This window comes from Ovis canadensis, chromosome 22, assembly GCF_042477335.2.
Source record: "Ovis canadensis isolate MfBH-ARS-UI-01 breed Bighorn chromosome 22, ARS-UI_OviCan_v2, whole genome shotgun sequence".
Lineage (NCBI taxonomy): Eukaryota > Metazoa > Chordata > Mammalia > Artiodactyla > Bovidae > Ovis > Ovis canadensis.
The window spans coordinates 20,444,673-20,462,802 of record NC_091266.1 but is presented as its reverse complement, the minus strand read 5'-3'; the positions used below and the strand labels follow the sequence as shown (position 1 = coordinate 20,462,802).

Below are 18,130 nucleotides of genomic sequence, written 5' to 3'. Positions count from 1 at the left end.
AGGAGATGGCAAGCGTGAACATCGACACTTTAGGGATTAGCGAGCTAAAATGGACTGGAATGGGTGAATTTAGCTCAGATGACCATTACATCTATTGCAGCAGGAAAGAATCCCTTAGAAGAAATGGAGTAGCCATCACGGTCAACAAGAGTCCAAAATGCAGTAGTTGGATGCAATTTCAAAAATGACAGAATGATCACTGTTTCCAAGGCAAATCATTCAGTATCACAATAACTCAACTCTATGCCCCAACCAGCAATGCTGAACAAGCTAAAGTTGAACAGTTCTATGAAGATCTACAAGACCTTCTAGAACTAACACTCAAAAACAGATGTCCTTTTCATGATAGGGGACTGAAATGCAAAAGTAGGAAGTCAAGAAACACCTGGACTAACAGGAAAATTTGGCCTTGGAGTACAGAATGAAGCAGGGCAAAGACTAATAGAGTTTTGCCAAAAGAACACACTGGTCACAGCAAACACCGTAATCCAACAGCACAAGAGAAGACTCTATACATGGACATCACCAGATAGTCAATACTGAGATCAGATTGATTCTATTTTTTGCATCTGAAGCTGGTGAATGTCTATACAGTCAGCAAAAGCAAGACCAGAATAGAACTGTGGCTCAGATCATGAACTCCTTATTGCCAAATTCAGACATAAATTGAAGAAAGTAGGGAAAACCACTAGACCATTCAGGTATGACCTAAATCCAATCCCTTATGATTATACAGTAGAAGTGACTAATAGATTCAACAGATTTTACCTGGTAGAGTGCCTGAAGAACTATGGATGGAGATTCATGACATTTCACAGGATGCAGGGATCAAGACCATCCCCAAGAAAAAGAAACGCAAAAAGGCAAAATGACTCTTGAGGAGGCCTTGCAAATAGCTATTAAAAGAAGAGAAGTGAAAAGGAAAGGAGAAAAGGGAAAATATACCCATTTGAATGCAGAGTTCCAAAGAATAGCAAGGAGAGATAAGAAAGCATTTCTCAGTGATCAATGCAAAGAAATAAGGGGAAACAATAGAATGGGAAAGACTAGAGATCTCTTCAAGAAAATCAGAGATACCAAGGGAACAGTTTATGCAAAGATGGGCACAATGAAGGACAGAAATGGTATGGACCTAACAGAAGCAGAAGATATTCAGAAGAGGTAGGAAGAATACAAAGAAAATGATGCAAAAAGTATTTTCATAACCCAGATAATCATGATAGTGTGATCACTCACCTAGAGCCAGACAACCTGGAATGAGAAGTCAAGTGGACCTTAGGAATCATCACTACAAATTAGTGGAGGTGATAGAATTCTAGTTGACCTATTTCAAATCCTAAAAGATGATACTGTGAAATAGCTGCATTCAATATGCCAGGAAATTTGGAAAACTCAGCAGTGGCTACAGGACTGGAAAATGTCAATTTTCATTCCAGTCCCAAAGAAAGGGAATACAAAAGAATGCTCAACTACTGCACAATTGCACCCATCTCACATGCTAGCAAAGCAATGTTCAAAATTCTTCAAGGAAGGCTTCAACAGTACATGAACCATGAACTTCCATATGTTCAAGATGGATTTCGAAAAGGCAGAGGAACAAGAGATCAAATTGCCAACATCCATTGGATCATCGAAAAAACAAGGGAGTTCCAGAAAAACATCTACTTCTGCTATTGACTATACCAAAACCTTTGATAGTGTGGATCACAAAAAAACTGCTGTAAATTCTGAAATAGATGGGAATACCAGATTACCTGACAGGCCTCCTGAGAAATCTGTATGCAGGTCAGAAAGCAACAGTTAGAACTGGACATGGAACAACAGACTGGTTCCAAATCGGGAAAGGAGTATGTCAAGACTGTACATTGTCACTCTGCTTATTTAACTTATATGCACAGTAGAGAAATGCTGGAATGGATTAAGCACAAGCTGGAATCAAGATTGCTGGGAGAAATATCAATAACATCAGATATGGAGATGACACTTATGGCATAAAGCGAATAGTAACTAAAGAGATTCCTGATGAAAGTGAAAGAGGAGAGTGAAAAAGTTGGCTTAAAACTCAACATTTAGAAAACAGATCATGGCATCTGGTCCTATCCCTTCATGGCAAGTAGATGGTGGAACACTGGAAACAGTGACAGATTTCATTTTATACTGCAAAATCACTGCAGATGGTGACTACAGCCATGAAATTAAAAGATGCTTGCTCCTTGGAAGAAACGTTATGACCAACCTAGACAGCATATTTGGAGAAGGAAATGGCAACCCACTCCAGTGTTCTTGCCTGGAGAATCCCAGGGATGGGGGAGACTGGTGGATGGGGGAGCCTGGTGGGCTGCCATCTATAGGGTCGCACAGAGTCGGATACTACTGAAGCGACTTAGCAGCAGCAGACAGCATATTAAAAAGTAGAGACATTACTTTGCCAACAAAGGTCCATCTAGTCAAAGCTATGGTTTTTCCAGTAGCCGTGTGTGGATGTGAGAGTTGGAGTATAAAGAAAGGTGAGTGCCGAAAAAAATGCTACTGAACTGCGGTATTGAAGAAGACTCTTGAGAGTCCGTTGGACTGCAAGGAGATCCAACCAGTCCATCCTAAAGGAAATCAATCCTGAATATTCATTGGAAGGACTGATGCTGAAACTGAAACTGCAATACTTTGACCACCTGATGTGAAGAACTGACTCATTTGAAAAGCCCCTGATGCTGGGGAAGATTGAAGGTGGGAGAAGAAGAGGACGACAGAGAATGAGATGGTTGGATGGCATCACCGAGTCAATAGCCATGAGTTTAATTAAACTCCAGGAGTTGGTGATGGGTAGAGAGGCCTGGCATGCTGTAGTCCATGGGGTTGCAAAGAGTCAGACACGACTGAGCGACCGAACTGAATGAATTTAACTGAACCAGGGACAATTTACTCAACAATAAATCCAACTAGTCAAAATGTATGCAACTGTTCAACATTGAAAAGAATTATGTAAGGATTTACTGTCTTTGTCTTTAACAGAAAATCAAGACAATTGAACCATGATCCTACACTCTCCAAATTCTGCAGGTTTCCATAATACTAGAAATCTTCAACCACGTAGGCATAACAACTTTAAGAGAGTCAGGAAGTAAGAATAAATTTACACTATCAGAAGAATTTTATCTCATCCAAGTTTATGTCATCTTTATTAAAATAAAGTTTAGCATAGACTAGGTCACCATCGTAAAGAATCTGCCTGCCAGTGTAGGCAACATGGGTTCAATCCCTGGGTCAGGAAGATCCTCTGGAGAAGGAAATGGAAACTCACTCTAGTATTCTTACCTGGGAAGACCCATAGACTGAGGAGCCTGGCAGGCTACAGTCCATGGAGTACCAAAAGAGTTGGGTACTACTTGGTGACTAAACAGAACAAGATTCAGTGGCTATTTACCTAATTAATAAATACATCATAACTAACCCAGGGCTACAAATTGCTTTAGTGCCCCTGAGACACCAAATCCATATTTTTTTTATTCTATCTTTGTTCATGGGCTAAACGCTGTACTAGACTACCTTTTAAATTTTTTCTGAGCTGATGAAATATACATGCATGGTGGTAGAACTAAGGATGGTTTCTCAAATTAGGAATACCACTGAGGCAATTAGAAAATTTCACTCAACCCAGAAGGTGAGCAGGTGTCAAAGCTTTCAAAATCTGAAGAATTAGTTCAGGAAAGGAACAGCAAGCATGTAATTAGAGTCATAATGTCCTGTTTAGCTGACATAAATAGTTCTCTTGCTCTGTATACAAGATCTTATTTATTGAAATTCCAGAAATTTTAGCACAGCATGGAAATAGCAAAGGAAAATAGAAAAAAGCAAAAGAAGAAGAAAGAAAAAAATACAGACATAAACTCAGCAATTTGAATGTGCAACTTAAAAACTAGCTGCATTTCTTAACCCTTGGGATCCAAAGTGGATCGAAAATGGCATATAAAAGAGCACATGAAAACCTGATGCCACTGCTATAGCTGATTTTGTTTTCCTACGATGGTGACAATAAAATGTCCTTTCCCTTATGCTCTCTGTACAGGTTGACTTCTACACTCTTCCCATTAGAACACAGCATATACTTCTAGTACCGGAATCTGACAGAGCTTTGGCTACAGCAGAAGCGACCCTGCAAATTACAAGTCTAGTTCATTAACATTCTGTCTAATTCTTTTGGGAAGCTTCTTCTTAGAAGCCAGCACCTTGATGTGAGGAAGCTCAAATAGCCCAGGAAAAACCTACATGGAGTGGAAATGAAGCCTCCAGCTCACAGCCCTCACTGAGCTGGAGCCCATAGCCAGAATCAGCTTGCTAAGTTTACTATTTGGAAAGTGGTTCCCAGCCCTTGGGCTTCCAAGATGGTGCTAGCAGTGAAAAACCCTACTACCAGTATAGGAGACGTAAGAGATGTGGGTTCAGTCCAGATTCAGGAAGATTCCCTGGAGGAAGACATGATAACCCACTTCAGCAAACTTGCCTGGAGAATCCCATGGGCAGATGAGCCTGGTGGCCTACAGTCCATGGTGTCGCAAAGAATCAGACACAACTAAAATAATAGAACACACACACACAGAGCCCTTAGCCGAAGTGTCCTAGCTGATACTGTGTAGAGCAGGAATGAGGTGTTCCCTCAGGTACGCCAGAATTGTGGTTTTATGAACAAATTTAAAGACTGCAATTTGAAGCCACTAAATTGTGGTGCTTTTTTATGCATTGATTGATAACCAGAATAAGTGCCTAATTTTGCAAGTAAACATATCTAATTTTTCTACATGCCAATAAAAATATAATGTTTGATGAATAAATATTTGCTGTAAGTATTTAACTCTGTAAAATTAAAATTCTTGTTTCACAGAATGTTCAAGAATGGATTGATCTGTTAAAAATGATGATGAAGAATAAACTTTGGTCATTCTGTGATTTATAGAATATCCTTTCATTCAAGATATATGACTTCAAAAGAAAACACTGTTAATTTATTAACTATATAAGGCTAAGTCACTTAAATTCTGTATTCCAGAGATCTCATTTATAAAATGACCATTACAGTGGTAACTATCTGAAAGGATTTAAGTTAATATGTTTGTAGAATTTAGCACAGTTCATGACAAACTGAACAATCTAAATAGTCATTAGTCATTATTATCATTTACCACAAATCTGGAACATGGCTTTATCTCTAGCATGAAATGGCATAGGAGTTAGAGATGCTTAATCTATAAGCTGGGGCAAAGAGGAAATTATGCTCAAAGATCCTTATAAAGTCAATATATTTTGCTTCTCAAGCAGTAACCTCTGTCTTTACTTCTCTCATTACATCAAGTACTGTTAAACATTCATCACACTGGTTTATTGATTTTAGTCTTATTAGGTCGGTATTCCCCTTCTCTTGGGATCTCATTGATATACCAGCTACTTAAATTAGCTCAGAAAAATAGATTGAAACTAAAAATATTTTTGTCATGATTTCAATTAAGCCTTTCAAAGAAAAGTTCAGTGTTCACATCATTAAGTCTTCTCACTAATATTCAACAAAATAATATCATGACCTACAACTTTAGGTAACCTACAAATATTTGTCTAGACAAATTCTCCATTAGCCTTCCTGTCTGCAAAATTACTCCATTTAGCTTAAAAATAATATTATTTTCTTCACTCAGTACACATCATAACATTTATCCATTTTTTAGGGTTTTTTTTTTTTTTTTTCATGCAAACCAACTAGACCAGTAATCATTTATTCCAGCAAACACAAAAGTGATTTTCAACCATTTAAGAGCTATTGCTAGTAAAGCAAGTGGGTAAAATATTGGATAAAGTAATTGGTTAAATATTTGGTAAGATCTTTTGAAAGTGACTGGAATGCAATCTAATTTGCACTTAGAAGTAATCTGCGTTCTATTCTTTTTTAAAAAAGAAAAAATGTTCAAATACAGAGAGGATCCTCCAAACTACATTTCTTAAATGTCAGAAATAAAATCAAATATCTCGCAACAAATTCTGACATCACTAGCCATATTACTAACCCAGAAGCCTAAACACTTTTCATAGGAACAGCAAAAACTAATCAAATAGTTGACTCCTAGGAATTTGACTCGGAGAAGGCGATGGTACCCCACTCCAGTACTCTTGCCTGGAAAATCCCATGGACGGAGGAGCCTGGTAGGCTGCAGTCCATGGAGTTGCTAAGAGTCGGACACGACAGAGCGATTTCACTTTCACTTTTCACTTTCATGCACTGGAGAAGGAAATGGCAACCCACTCCAGTGTTCTTGCCTGGAGAATCCCAAGGACAGGGGAGCCTGGGGGGCTGCCATCTATCAGGTCGCACAGAGTCGGACACGACTGAAGAGACTTAGCGGCGGCAGCAGCACCAGCAAGAAATTGACTGCTCTAAAAGAGATTTTTTTTTTTTTTTACATTTAAGGAAGAAACTGATATTTTAGCCTAATATTTTATCTCTATTGGGCTTACCAGGTGGCACAGTGGTAAAAAATCTGCCTGCCAAGACAGGAGACACAAGAGACAAAGGTTCAATCCCTGGGTTGGGAAGATCCTATGGAGTAGGAAATGGCAACCCACTTCAGTATTCCTGACTAGAGAATTCTATGGACAGAGGAGCCTGGCAGGCTACAGTTCGTGGGATCACAAAGAGTGGGACATGACTGAGCACACACGTGTACACACACAGAATATCTATTAGCCTTATAACTTTTATTCTTAGATATGTATATTTATCACCCAGGCAGGTCTATGGTGTGAATTTTAGGCTGACACCAATGTGTAGATTTATTTCAAAATTTTTTTAAATGAAGAATTGAATATAGAAAATATGTACATGACTTAATTTTTGTTTCTTTAAAATACATCTTTAATGAATAAAAGTTTATATTCAGGATTTATTAGCTCCCCCTCCAAATAGCCAAGCATAATCTCCAATAATATATCAAGATTCTAAAAGACAAAAGGGCATCCTGTTAATATATGTATCCTCTGACTTAGGGCTGAATGTTGACAAGTGAATTTAGGAAAATGCTGGGGTTATTTCTTGGAGTTTCCAAGTATATGATGTCAACTGATCTTTGTTATGCTTTATACATGGGGAAAAAAAAATCAGAGTCAAATAGGCTGCTGCTTCAGGTTGTTGTTCACTCACTCAGTTCTGTCTGGCTATTTGTGACGCCATGGACCACTAGGCTTCCGTGTCCTTCCCTATTTCTTGAAGTTTGCACAAATTCATGTCCATTAAGTTGGTGATGCTATCTAATCATTTCATCGTCTGCTACATTACTTCATGACATTCCTTCAATGATATAATTAGACATTATGAATAAAAATTTACCCATACTGTCTCAAAATGGTTTTGAACATAAGCTGTTTTCCAATATCCATTTAGAAAAGCATATTATTTTCACCACATATGTGTTCAAAATATTTGAACAGCATCTCATTGGGGGTCACAGAGGTGGAAGTGAAGAGGAAAAGATGAGAGTATGCTTACTGGAGTCCTCAGCTCAGGTATGGCAGCTTGATAGGTGAGTGGGCGACAGTCACGAGTGTTTGGCACGAAGACACATGGAAGAAACATTGGACCCAGGTCATCTCCATCCAGAACGTCCACTGTGAGGGTGGTGGTGGTGGTTCGCCGTTCATTTAGGTTTTGTGCACGGTCCTGTGAGAGAGGGAGAAAAGAAAAAGAACATAAGATGGACTCAATGTTCCTTCCAGCTTGATTACACCGTAGACACATTTCTTCCTGACTGTAGGCATCTGACCTCCCTTTCCTTAGAGCATTTACTTTAAAAAACTTGCATTTGTAAATATTTTCTCTGCCCCTTTGAGATGTCAACCTTCTTCTAGCTCAAACTTTTACCAGTTTTATACCCAGGACTCTTTCTCCAGGATCTAAGAATTATCCCTTTGAAATGTAATAATCAAGGAAAATAGAGCTTCTATTAATATCTCCCAGTCCCTGTAGGAGGGTAGGAGCCTAACTTCCATGAAGGTTTTCTCCAAGTCGTGACACCATCTCCCATCATGAAGGTACATAACTGTTTACTTTTCCTTTGAGAAGACAGTTAACAAACAAGTTAACAATCAAGGTGACTCTCGATTCCTTCATTCCTGTCCCCACCCCAGTATTTTATTTTATTTATGATGCTTCAAGAAATTTAAGTTTATGAAATAAATGTTGCTCATTTTAAAACAGTGGGGGGGGGGGGAGAAGAAGAAGAAGAAAAATTAAATGAAGAGGTGAATAAAAGGAAGGAAAGAAGACCCACCAGATCTGCTATACTCTCTTTGGAAAAATGTATTTGTATACTTCACATAAGATTGCCTGTCACAAATTATAATATTTTGAGAACCTTCCTTCTCTCCATGTAGCCTTCTGGCATCACTAAAATAACTTGTTTCCAAGTTTATAAATGACAATTGTTTCCTTTCTTCATTCTTTGAGACTCTAAAATCTATAATTTCTTTTTTTATTCTTTTGAATTAAACAGATATATTTTTTCTTTTTTTCTTTTTTACCTTACAATATTGTATTGGTTATGCGGTGTGTACACCTGTGGCAGATTCATATTGATGTATGTTAAAATCTACAGTTTCTGAGAACAGTATCCTTGTATCAGTAATGGGAATTACATTTCCATTTTTTCTCTTTTCCACTAATCACAATATTGCCAGAGAACATGAATTTTATTTTATTTTATTGTCTGTTTTGTTTTTCCCATTTTTATGGGTTGCAAAGTGTTCTTTGGTAAGATCTAAGGAAGCAGAAGCTCTACTGATGCAATTTTGCAAGGGCAACCTTTCTGGAATGCAATAACTTTATGACTCTGAAACCAAGTAGGACCTTGTGGGGCCCTACCAGGTACAAATCCTGTTCGTGTTCCCCATTTCTTATTTGCAGGAAATAGATTTCATTCAGCTTCTTTGACCTTCCCTGAGTTCCAAAGGGAGATTCAAACAATTGCTAATTAAAAGAGTGAGGGAATGCAAAAATAAAGGAAGAGCAACCAAGAAATAATAGTGTAGTGATAAAGTGAAACCTGGTTCCTCCTCAAGTAATATATATAACAATATCTTTGGGTTCTTCTGCAGGAAACAAGGCCCCAGCAGGTGGAGAATTATAACTTCAGGTGAGCACAAGATTCCTAGAATACCATCCTGTTACTTCAACACCAATCAATCAGAAAGAAGACTGCACAGAGTGGACAATAACAAAGACTCTGATCCCCACCTCAAATGATTATCTGTGATAAGCTTCCCTTTCTCCCTTTAAAAACTTTCACGACAGAGCAGAATCTTTAGTACTGGTTCCTGGACACAATTCTGTCTTCTTCCAGCTTTCCTGACTCCTGAATAAAGCAACCTTTCTTTTCCTACCAACAACTGTCTTTTGAGCATTATCTTTCAACTGGTAAGCAGCAGAACATGAGTTTGGTAAAAACTCTTGTATTCTTTGATGTTTAATTTTTCAAATTATTATTTACAAATTATTTTAAATTAGATTAAAGACATTAGAGATTGATCATACACAGAAAGAGGCCTTTTCAGAGTTTCCCTTAACTTATTAAAAGCAGAAACATTTGCAAGTGAAGCTGCCATAAAAACGTTCTCTGGGGGAGTTTTATATCCATGAGAAAAGAAACAAAGAGAAGATAAACACTAGAATCTACATAAACAAACATCATCACAAGCTTTCTTTACCTCCTGCTTATTCCCTAGAAACCTCCTCATTCTTTAGCTGCTTAGGAAGTAACTTCATTTGCTTGCTTTCTTACACAAATAACAATACTTTATTCTTTTCACTTGTTAATCTGTTTGGTTTTTTTTTTTAATATGTATATTTATGGCTGTGATGGGTCTTCCTTGCAGATAGGGGGTTTCTCTAGTTGTGGAGAGTGGGAGCTCCTCTCTAGCTGCAGTGTGTGGCCTTCTCGCTGTGGTGGCTGCTCTAGTTGTGGAGCATGGGCTCTAGGGCACTCAGGCTTCAGTCGTTGCTGTATGTGGTCTCAGTTGTTGTGGTTCCCAGGCTCTAGAGTACAGACTCAATTACTGTGGTGAGGTAGATGTCTAATAGTTTGGCCACCTGATGCGAAGAACTGACTCACTGGAAAAGACCCTGATGCTGGGAAAGACTAAAGGAAGGAGAAGGGCATGGTAGAGGATGAGGTGGGTGCATGGCATCATCGACTCAATGGACATGAGTCTGAGCAAGCTCCAGGAGTTGGTGATAGACAGGGAAGCCTGGTGTGCTGCCATCCATGGGGTCAAAAAGAGTCAAACATGACTGAGCCACTGAAATAACTATCTGAAAATTGCAAGGTTGTCATTGTAGGGATAAGACTCCAGTTCTTTTTTAATTCCAACTCTTACTCTCATACAAACATCTCACTCCATTAACCTAAAGCTATACCCTTTGTTCCAATTTCCTGACTTTTAGAGGAATGTGTCCTTGGTCTGGCAAGTCATAAAACATCCAGACGCAAGACAAGACATTCAGTAATTGTTGACCAACTTGTCAAGATGGAAAACACAAGGTGGGCCATTAACTTTTAGCTTATACATCTGGTCCCCATCTGGTCTTTAAAAGATGGCCTGCAGTCATGAGAAAGGGTCGTGGAATGATAACTCAGTGTCTATGAAAACCCAAGGACAGGGGGATAAAAAAAAAAGCCATAAAAATAACAGATTGGAAGTAGGGACTTTCAAACAAATTGGTCAGAAATTACATACATCAGGAACGTGAGCCAATCAAAAATGAATAGATCAGTACTGGTAAAGATATAAACTGCTATATAGTTCAGTTCAGTTACTCAGTCATGTCTGACTCATTGCAACCCCATGGACTGCAGCATGCCAGGCTTCTCAGAGCTTGCTCAAACTCATGTCCATTGAGTCAGTGATGCCATCCAACCATCTCATCCTGTGTCATCCCCTTCTCTTCTTGCCTTCAGTCTTTGCAAGCATCAAAGTCTTGTCTAATGAGTTAACCCTTCACATCAGGTAGCCAAAGTATTGGAGCTTCTGCTTTAGCATCAGTCCTTCCAATGAACATTCAGGGTTGATTTCCTTTAGGCTGACTGGTTTGATCTCCTTGCAGTCAAAGGGGCTCTCAAGTGTCCTCTTCAACAACCACAGTTCAAAAGCATCAATTCTTCAGCGCTCAGCTTTCTTTATAGTCCAACTCTCACATTCATACATGACTACTGGGAAAGCCATAGCTTTGAATATATGGACCTTTGCTGGCAAAGTAATATATTTGCTTTTTAATATGCTCTCTAGGTTTTGAGGTAGAAATTACTAGGCAGTCAGTATAGAACTCTGAGACCTCAGTCTTCTTTTCAGTAAACATCCTGGTCCACTGTCCTAAATTCCTGGAATATATATTTAGTCTGATAGATTATTAGCACTCAGATACAGGAAAGGGCAGTAATTAAATTATATTCCATATGCTCGGAGGAAAAACAACTGGTGATTATTAATCTTAAGCCAATCAGTTCAATTCAGTTCAGTCATGGCAAAGTAATATCTCTGCTTTTTAATATGCTGTCTAGGTTGGTCATAGCCTTTGTTTCAAGCAGCAAACATATTTAAATTTCATAGCTGCAGTGATTTTGGAGCCCAGGAAAGTTAAGTCTGTCACTGTTTCCATTGTTTCCCCATCTATTTGCCATGAAGTGATGGGACTGGATGCCATGATCTTAGTTTTCTGAATGTTAAGTTTTAAGTCAACTTTTTCACTCTCCTCTTTCACTTTCATCAAGAGGCTCTTTAGTTCTTCTTCACTTTCTGCCATAAGGTGGTGTTATCTGTATATCTGAGGCTTTTGATATTTCTCCCAGCAATCTTGATCCCAGCCTGTGCTTTATCCAACCTGGCATTTCACATGATGTACTCTGCACATAAGCTAAATAAGCAAGGTGACAATATACAGCCTTGACATACTCCTTTCCCTATTTGTAACCAGTCTGTTGTTCCATGTCCAGTTCTAACTGTTGCTTCTTCACCTGCAGATTTCTTGACCATACAGATTAAATTCTTAAATTCTTAAATTCTTTCTCTTAAAGAATTTAAGAATTTTCCACAGTTTATTTCAATCCACATAGTCAAAGTCTTTGATGTAGTCAATAAAGCAGAAGTAGTTGTTTTTCTGGAACTCTATTGCTTTTTCAATGATCCAATCAGTTCAGTTCAATTCAGTTGCTCAGTCATGTCTGACTCTTTGCAACCCCATAGGCTGCAGCTCACCAAGCTTCCCTGTCTGTCACCAACTCTCAGAGTTTACTCAAACTCATGTCCATTGAGTTGGTGATTCCATCCAACCATCTCATCCTCTGTCCTCCCCTTCTCCTCCTGCCTTCAATCTTTCCCAACATCAGGATCTTTTCAAATGAGTCAGCTTTTCACATCCAGTGGCCAGAATATTGGAGTTTCAGCTTTAGCCTGAGTCCTTCCAATGAACATTCAGGACTGATTTCCTTTAGAATGGACTGGTTGGATCTCCTTGCAGTCCAATGGACTCTCAAGAGTCTTTTCCAACACCACAGTTCAGAAGCATCTATTCATTGGCACTCAGCTTTCTTTATAGTCCAACTCTCACATTCATATATGACTACTGGAAAAGCCATTAGATGATCCAATGGATTTTGGCAATTTGATCTCTGGTTCATAAGCCCATACATCTGATCTATTGTAAAATGGCCAGAGGATATGAAAAAGGGTGGTGACTTAATCCAAGGATCAAGAGAGGGCATAAAGATGTTAAGTATCTTGATCTTTAAATTAATTGGTTAGAAATACTGTGATTTAAGGAAGGATATAAAAACTGCTGTAAGTCCCACCTTTGGGGGACTCTATTACCCCCCTCAGCATCTATACTGAGAGCTTTGTACTTTCCTCTGCTTTAATAAATCCAATTTGCTTGCTACTGTGAATGTTGCCTGTTTATGGATTCCACTCTTCAGACAAGAACTCAGATTCCCATCTTAGTTTATCATGGCTTTTCTTCCAAGGAGTAAGTGACTTTTAATTTCATGGCTGCAGTCCCCATCTGCAGTTATTTTGGAGCCCAAGAAAATAAAGTCTGTTGCTATTTCCATTGTTCCCCCATCTATTTGCTATGAAGTGATGGGACTGTACGCCATATTTTTTTCTGAATGTTGAGTTTTAAGCCACCTTTTTGGGGTCATGTCAGTGTCTTGTCAGTGTCTGTACTTGGAGTTTTATACTTCTCTCTCCTTTAATATGAACTCTACTTGGGTGAGGGTTTGCATGTTCGTGAAGTTCTCCATGAACAAAAACTTGGATTCTGTTTCAGTGGTGCACAGGTTTAGTTGCTCTGAACCATATGAGGTCTTCCTGGACCAGGGATTGAACCTGTGCCCCCAGCACTGCAAGGCAGTTTTTTAGCCACTGGACCACCAGGAAAGCCCTTGGGTTTTGTTTTATTTTGGTTTTGGTCAGTCTAATACAAAAGTCTCTGATTAGTAAATCTAAGAGGACAGAGAAAAACATCTTTATTTCTCAAGAACAGAATAAACATATTGAGATTGTACTGATAATCATGATTGGTTAAATTTTTATTTACTTTTAAAAATTTATTATTAACTTTTGGCCTCACTGCATGTCTTGTGGGATCTTAGTTCCCTAACTAGAGGTTGATCCCAGACCCTTGGCAGTAAGGGAGCAGATTCCTAACCACTGGCTTGCCAGGGAATTCTCCTGATTTGTTAAATATATAAGTATATAATTTCATATAATTTTTTAAGTCCTCCATTAACTGTTTTAAATTTTCCATGTCTGTTTATTATATCTAGTACAGCTGAACATATATTAGGGGTAACGAATGACATGTGAGATAATTTTGGTCTACAAATAAGAATTTTAAATTATACTTTAAACCTATGAACTGAATATAAATAGAAAAGTCTTAATTTAAGTTCTTTTTTTTTTTTAGAAAACACATCAAACCTACTATTTTAAATCATGATTATAATATAGGGAAGTAGAATTTGCCACCCCCAAATATGCCTCTTTGGCATAAAGATTATTTTAGGCTGCTTATTTTTAAGAAACTGAAGGCACAAAGGAAGCTTTGAAAACTGAGAAATAGTCAGCCTTTTGTAAGGGATATTTACGTATACAAGGGAAATCTTTTGTAAAGGTGTCCCCTTGGCTATACCTGGAAGAGGGAGCTGATTTTACCACTAGCAACTTAAATATGCATATCAACTTTTGTTGTTGTTTACTCACTAAGTTCTATCTGATTCTTTTGCAACCCTATGGAATTAGGCGTCCAAAATCCATGAAATTTTACAGGCAAGAATGGAGTGTGTTGCCATTTCCTTCTCCAGGGGATATACCCAGGGATCAAATCCATGTCTCCTGCAATGGTAGGCAGATTCTTTACCACTCTGCCACCTGACTTCCTTTAACTAAACTTCTACCCTCAATATCTTCTGTGTTTAGCTAAAGATGATACTTAAGGTACAGGCTTCTGCCATACTGGGTGTTAGGACCAAACAGGTGCCATGACAGGCTTCAGGGGCCAAGGTAGGCCTACGTCTCCTTTACAGAGGGGCTGAGTTATTGCCAAGGAGGAGCTGAGATCATCTTCTACCGGCACCAGGACTAGACCAATCAGTATACTCCCTGTAGCCTGGTTCAAGCCTATCAGGACGAGGATGAAAATCCCCTAAGAAAGCCTGCGTGTGCGATAATCTAGCCAATTAGTAGATGCTAAGGAACCCTTGCAACCAATCCGCCCCTGCCAACTCCCTGTCTTTGTCCTAAACCTATAAATACTGCTATAATTCAGGGCTCAGGGCCCTTGCTCCACTCCATTGTGCTGAATGTGACTTGGGTCCTAGCTTGAGCTAGAAATAAAGCCCCATTTTGCTTTTGCATTGCCATCTTGTTTTCTCAGCTGTGGGGACTCGGACTGTGGGCATAACATTTGGGGGCTTGTCCAGGATCCCTTCAACTGGGAAGAACAACACTCTCACGGCAGAAGGGATTTCCTCACTAGGAGGAGAGATCTCTGAACACCGGTGTTAATTCTGGTAAAGTCCTGCATAAGGCCAAGGCCTAGCATTGTGCTGGGGAGGCGGCTGGCTCTGTTCTCTGGTAAAATCCAGCGTAAGGCTGAGGCCAAGCATCATGCTGGGGAGGTGGCTGGCTCTGTGGACATCCTGCCAGTAAGATACTCTCAAGGGGGGAAAAGTGTTAAAAAGGGGTCCAGGCAGACCTAGTACTGTGTTTTTGGTCGATGTACATTTGTTGTCTGTTCGTTGCATCTGTGTGAGTGCTGGCACTGTCTCTGCTCTTTGTATGCTCATTTGGTCTCCAGTGTTTTTCTCTGTAATCATGGGACAAACAACTTCTACTCCTTTGTCTCTTATGACCGACCACTTCTCTGATTTTAAGTCTAGAGCACATAATCTGTCATTGTTGGTGAAGAAAAGCAAGTTGGTGACTTTTTGTTTTGCCTAGTGGCCTGCCTTTGATGTCGGCTGGCCACGAGAGGGAACCTTCCGCCTGTCCATTACTTGAGTGGTCAGAGAGAAAGTGCTCACTCCCAGCCCTTCTGGGCACCCAGATCAAACTCCCTATGTTTTGGTCTGGCAGGATTTGGTGGAGAATCCACCAGCCTGGCTGAAACCTTTTGTTCCTCAGCCCTTTATTTCCCCATCCCCCACTCTGTCAATTCCACAGGTACTGGTCATCGAAACATCTAAAGAAAAAGAAAACAAAGAACATGGCGGCTGGGTGAAACCAGTGTTCCAGGAACCCTCACTATATCCTAATCTTATTGACCTGGAGATCGATCTCTCCCCACCCTCTTATGCAGTCCCGCTTTTACCCCCTCAGGTTCCTCAGATCTCTTCCGGAGGAGCACGACGGGATGCCGAGCCTTCGGCCCCAACCTGGGAAGGGGGCCCCGCCCAAGGAACTTGGGGAAAAACTAGGGGAATCACCCATGTAGCGGATGAAAACAATCCAGAAGCCCCCTCCTCCACGGTCCAAGCGCTTCTGGTCTGGAACGGGGAACGAACGTACCAATACTGGCCCTTCTCCACTAGTGATCTTTATAATTGGAAAACCCAAACCCCTTCATTCTCAGAAAAACTCCAGGGCCTCATTGACCTTTTAGAGTCTATTCTTTTCACCCATAACCCCACTTGGGATGACTGTCAGCAGCTGTTACAGGTGCTTTTTACCACAGAGGAGTGCGAGCAGATCTTGTCAGAAGCCCGGAAAAATGTTCCGGGGGTAGATGGGAGACCTACCCCGCAGCCTAACTTGATTGATGAGGGGTTCCCCCTGACGCAGCCCCGATGGGACTTCGATCGCGCTGAAGGTAGGGAGCGTCTCCGAGTGTACCACCAGACTCTCATGGCTGGTCTCCGAGAGGCCGCCAGGAGACTGACAAATTTGGCTAAGGTAAATCTGGTTAGACAAGAGCCGAATGAAAGCCCGGCAGGCTTCCTTGAGAGATTAATGGAAGCTTTTAGGCAGTATACCCCCATGGACCCACAGGCCGATGAGTCACGCGCGGCAGTTATGCTAGCATTTGTAAATCAGGCGGCCCCGGATATGAGAAACAAACTACAAAAAATAGAGAGGTTAGGAGAGCAATCCCTGCAAGACCTGGTGAGGGCAGCAGAGAGAGTTTTTAATCATAGACAGACCGCAGAGGAAAGGGAAGAACGTGTTAGAAGGGAAGAGAGAGAGTTCAGGGCCGAAGAAAACCGCAGGAATCAGAAAGAATTAGCTCAGATATCCCTTGAAGGGGTGGAACAGGGAGCTAGTCCTCGGAGAGTAAAAGAAGTCAGGTTGAAAGATGAAGGAAAACCAGCCAGGCAGGGACTTAAAAAGGACCAATGCACATATTGCAAAGAGCTGGGACACTGGAAGAGCAATTGCCCCAAAAGAAATCTAAGGGAAAGATCCACTAGGAAAGAAGCACCCTCCCCGGGGGCCCACGTTTTATATGCAGGAGAAGATAGTGATTAGGGGGGTCAGGGCCCGGGACCCCTCCCCAAGTCCTAGGTAACTGAACACGTGGAGGGGAAACTGGTTGGCTTCATGGTGGACACGGGAGCTCAGTATTCAGTCCTTAACCGGAAGGACAGACTGATGTCCAAAAAGACCAGCTGGATACAAGGGGTAACCGGGACTAAACGATATGGATGGACTACTAAACGTCAAGTGGACTTGGGGGCCCAGCGAGTGTCCCACTCCTTTCTCGTGATACCAGAATGCCCAGCTCCCTTGTTAGGGAGAGATTTATTATCTAAAGTCAATGCTCAAATTCACTTTGAGCACAGAGGGATATCAGTTTTGGATGGGACCGGACATCCCATACAAGTTGTGTCCCTGGCGCTGAGGGACGAATATAGACTGGACCAGCCAAACCCTCCCATGACTATTGACCCTAAAGTGCAACCTTGGGTCCAGAAATACCCTCTGGCTTGGGCAGAAACAGCGGGGGTAGGATTAGCCAAACAGAGACACCCCATAATTGTTGAACTGAAAGCAGATGCCACCCCTATACGGGTGAAGCAATATCCCCTGTGTCTGGAAGCCCGGTGGGGAATTGCACCACATATACAGCGGCTCCTGGAGGCCAGAGTTCTTAGAAGGTGCCAGTCTCCATGGAATACCCCCTTGTTACCCGTGAGAAAGCCCGGGGGAACGGACTTTAGACTGGTCCAGGTTCTTCGTGAAGTCAGTAAACGGGTGAATGACATTCTCCCACTGTCCCTAACCCATACACCCTCCTGAGCAGTTTGCCACCAGACTATGTCTGGTACACAATTTTAGACTTGAAAGATGCCTTTTTCAGCTTGCCTTTGGCCCCCCAGAGCCAGGAAATCTTCACATTTGAATGGGCTGATGAGTACGGTCAAACTGTGGGGCAGCTGACCTGGACTCGCCTCCCACAGGGATTCAAAAACTTGCCGATGTTGTTCAATGAGGCTCTAGGCAAAGATCTCTGTGAGTATCGAACCAGCCACCCCAATGTCGTTCTGTTGCAGTATGCAGATGACCTAATGCTGGCCACTACTACTAAGGAGGTATGCCTAAAGGCCACAGG

The 18,130-nt window shown here is 40.8% G+C and overlaps 1 protein-coding gene across 5 annotated transcripts in view; it reads right to left on the bottom strand.

The window, feature by feature from the left end:
- The window catches only part of PCDH15 (protocadherin related 15), a 1,084,160-nt gene that overhangs the window by 495,419 nt on the left and 570,611 nt on the right, over positions 1–18,130 (bottom strand). For all 5 annotated transcript variants that reach the window (XM_069567843.1, XM_069567842.1, XM_069567840.1 and 2 more), the window contains exon 8: positions 7,523–7,693. In XM_069567843.1, the coding sequence (XP_069423944.1) occupies positions 7,523–7,693 (171 nt within the window). The remainder of the gene's footprint in view (positions 1–7,522; positions 7,694–18,130) is intronic.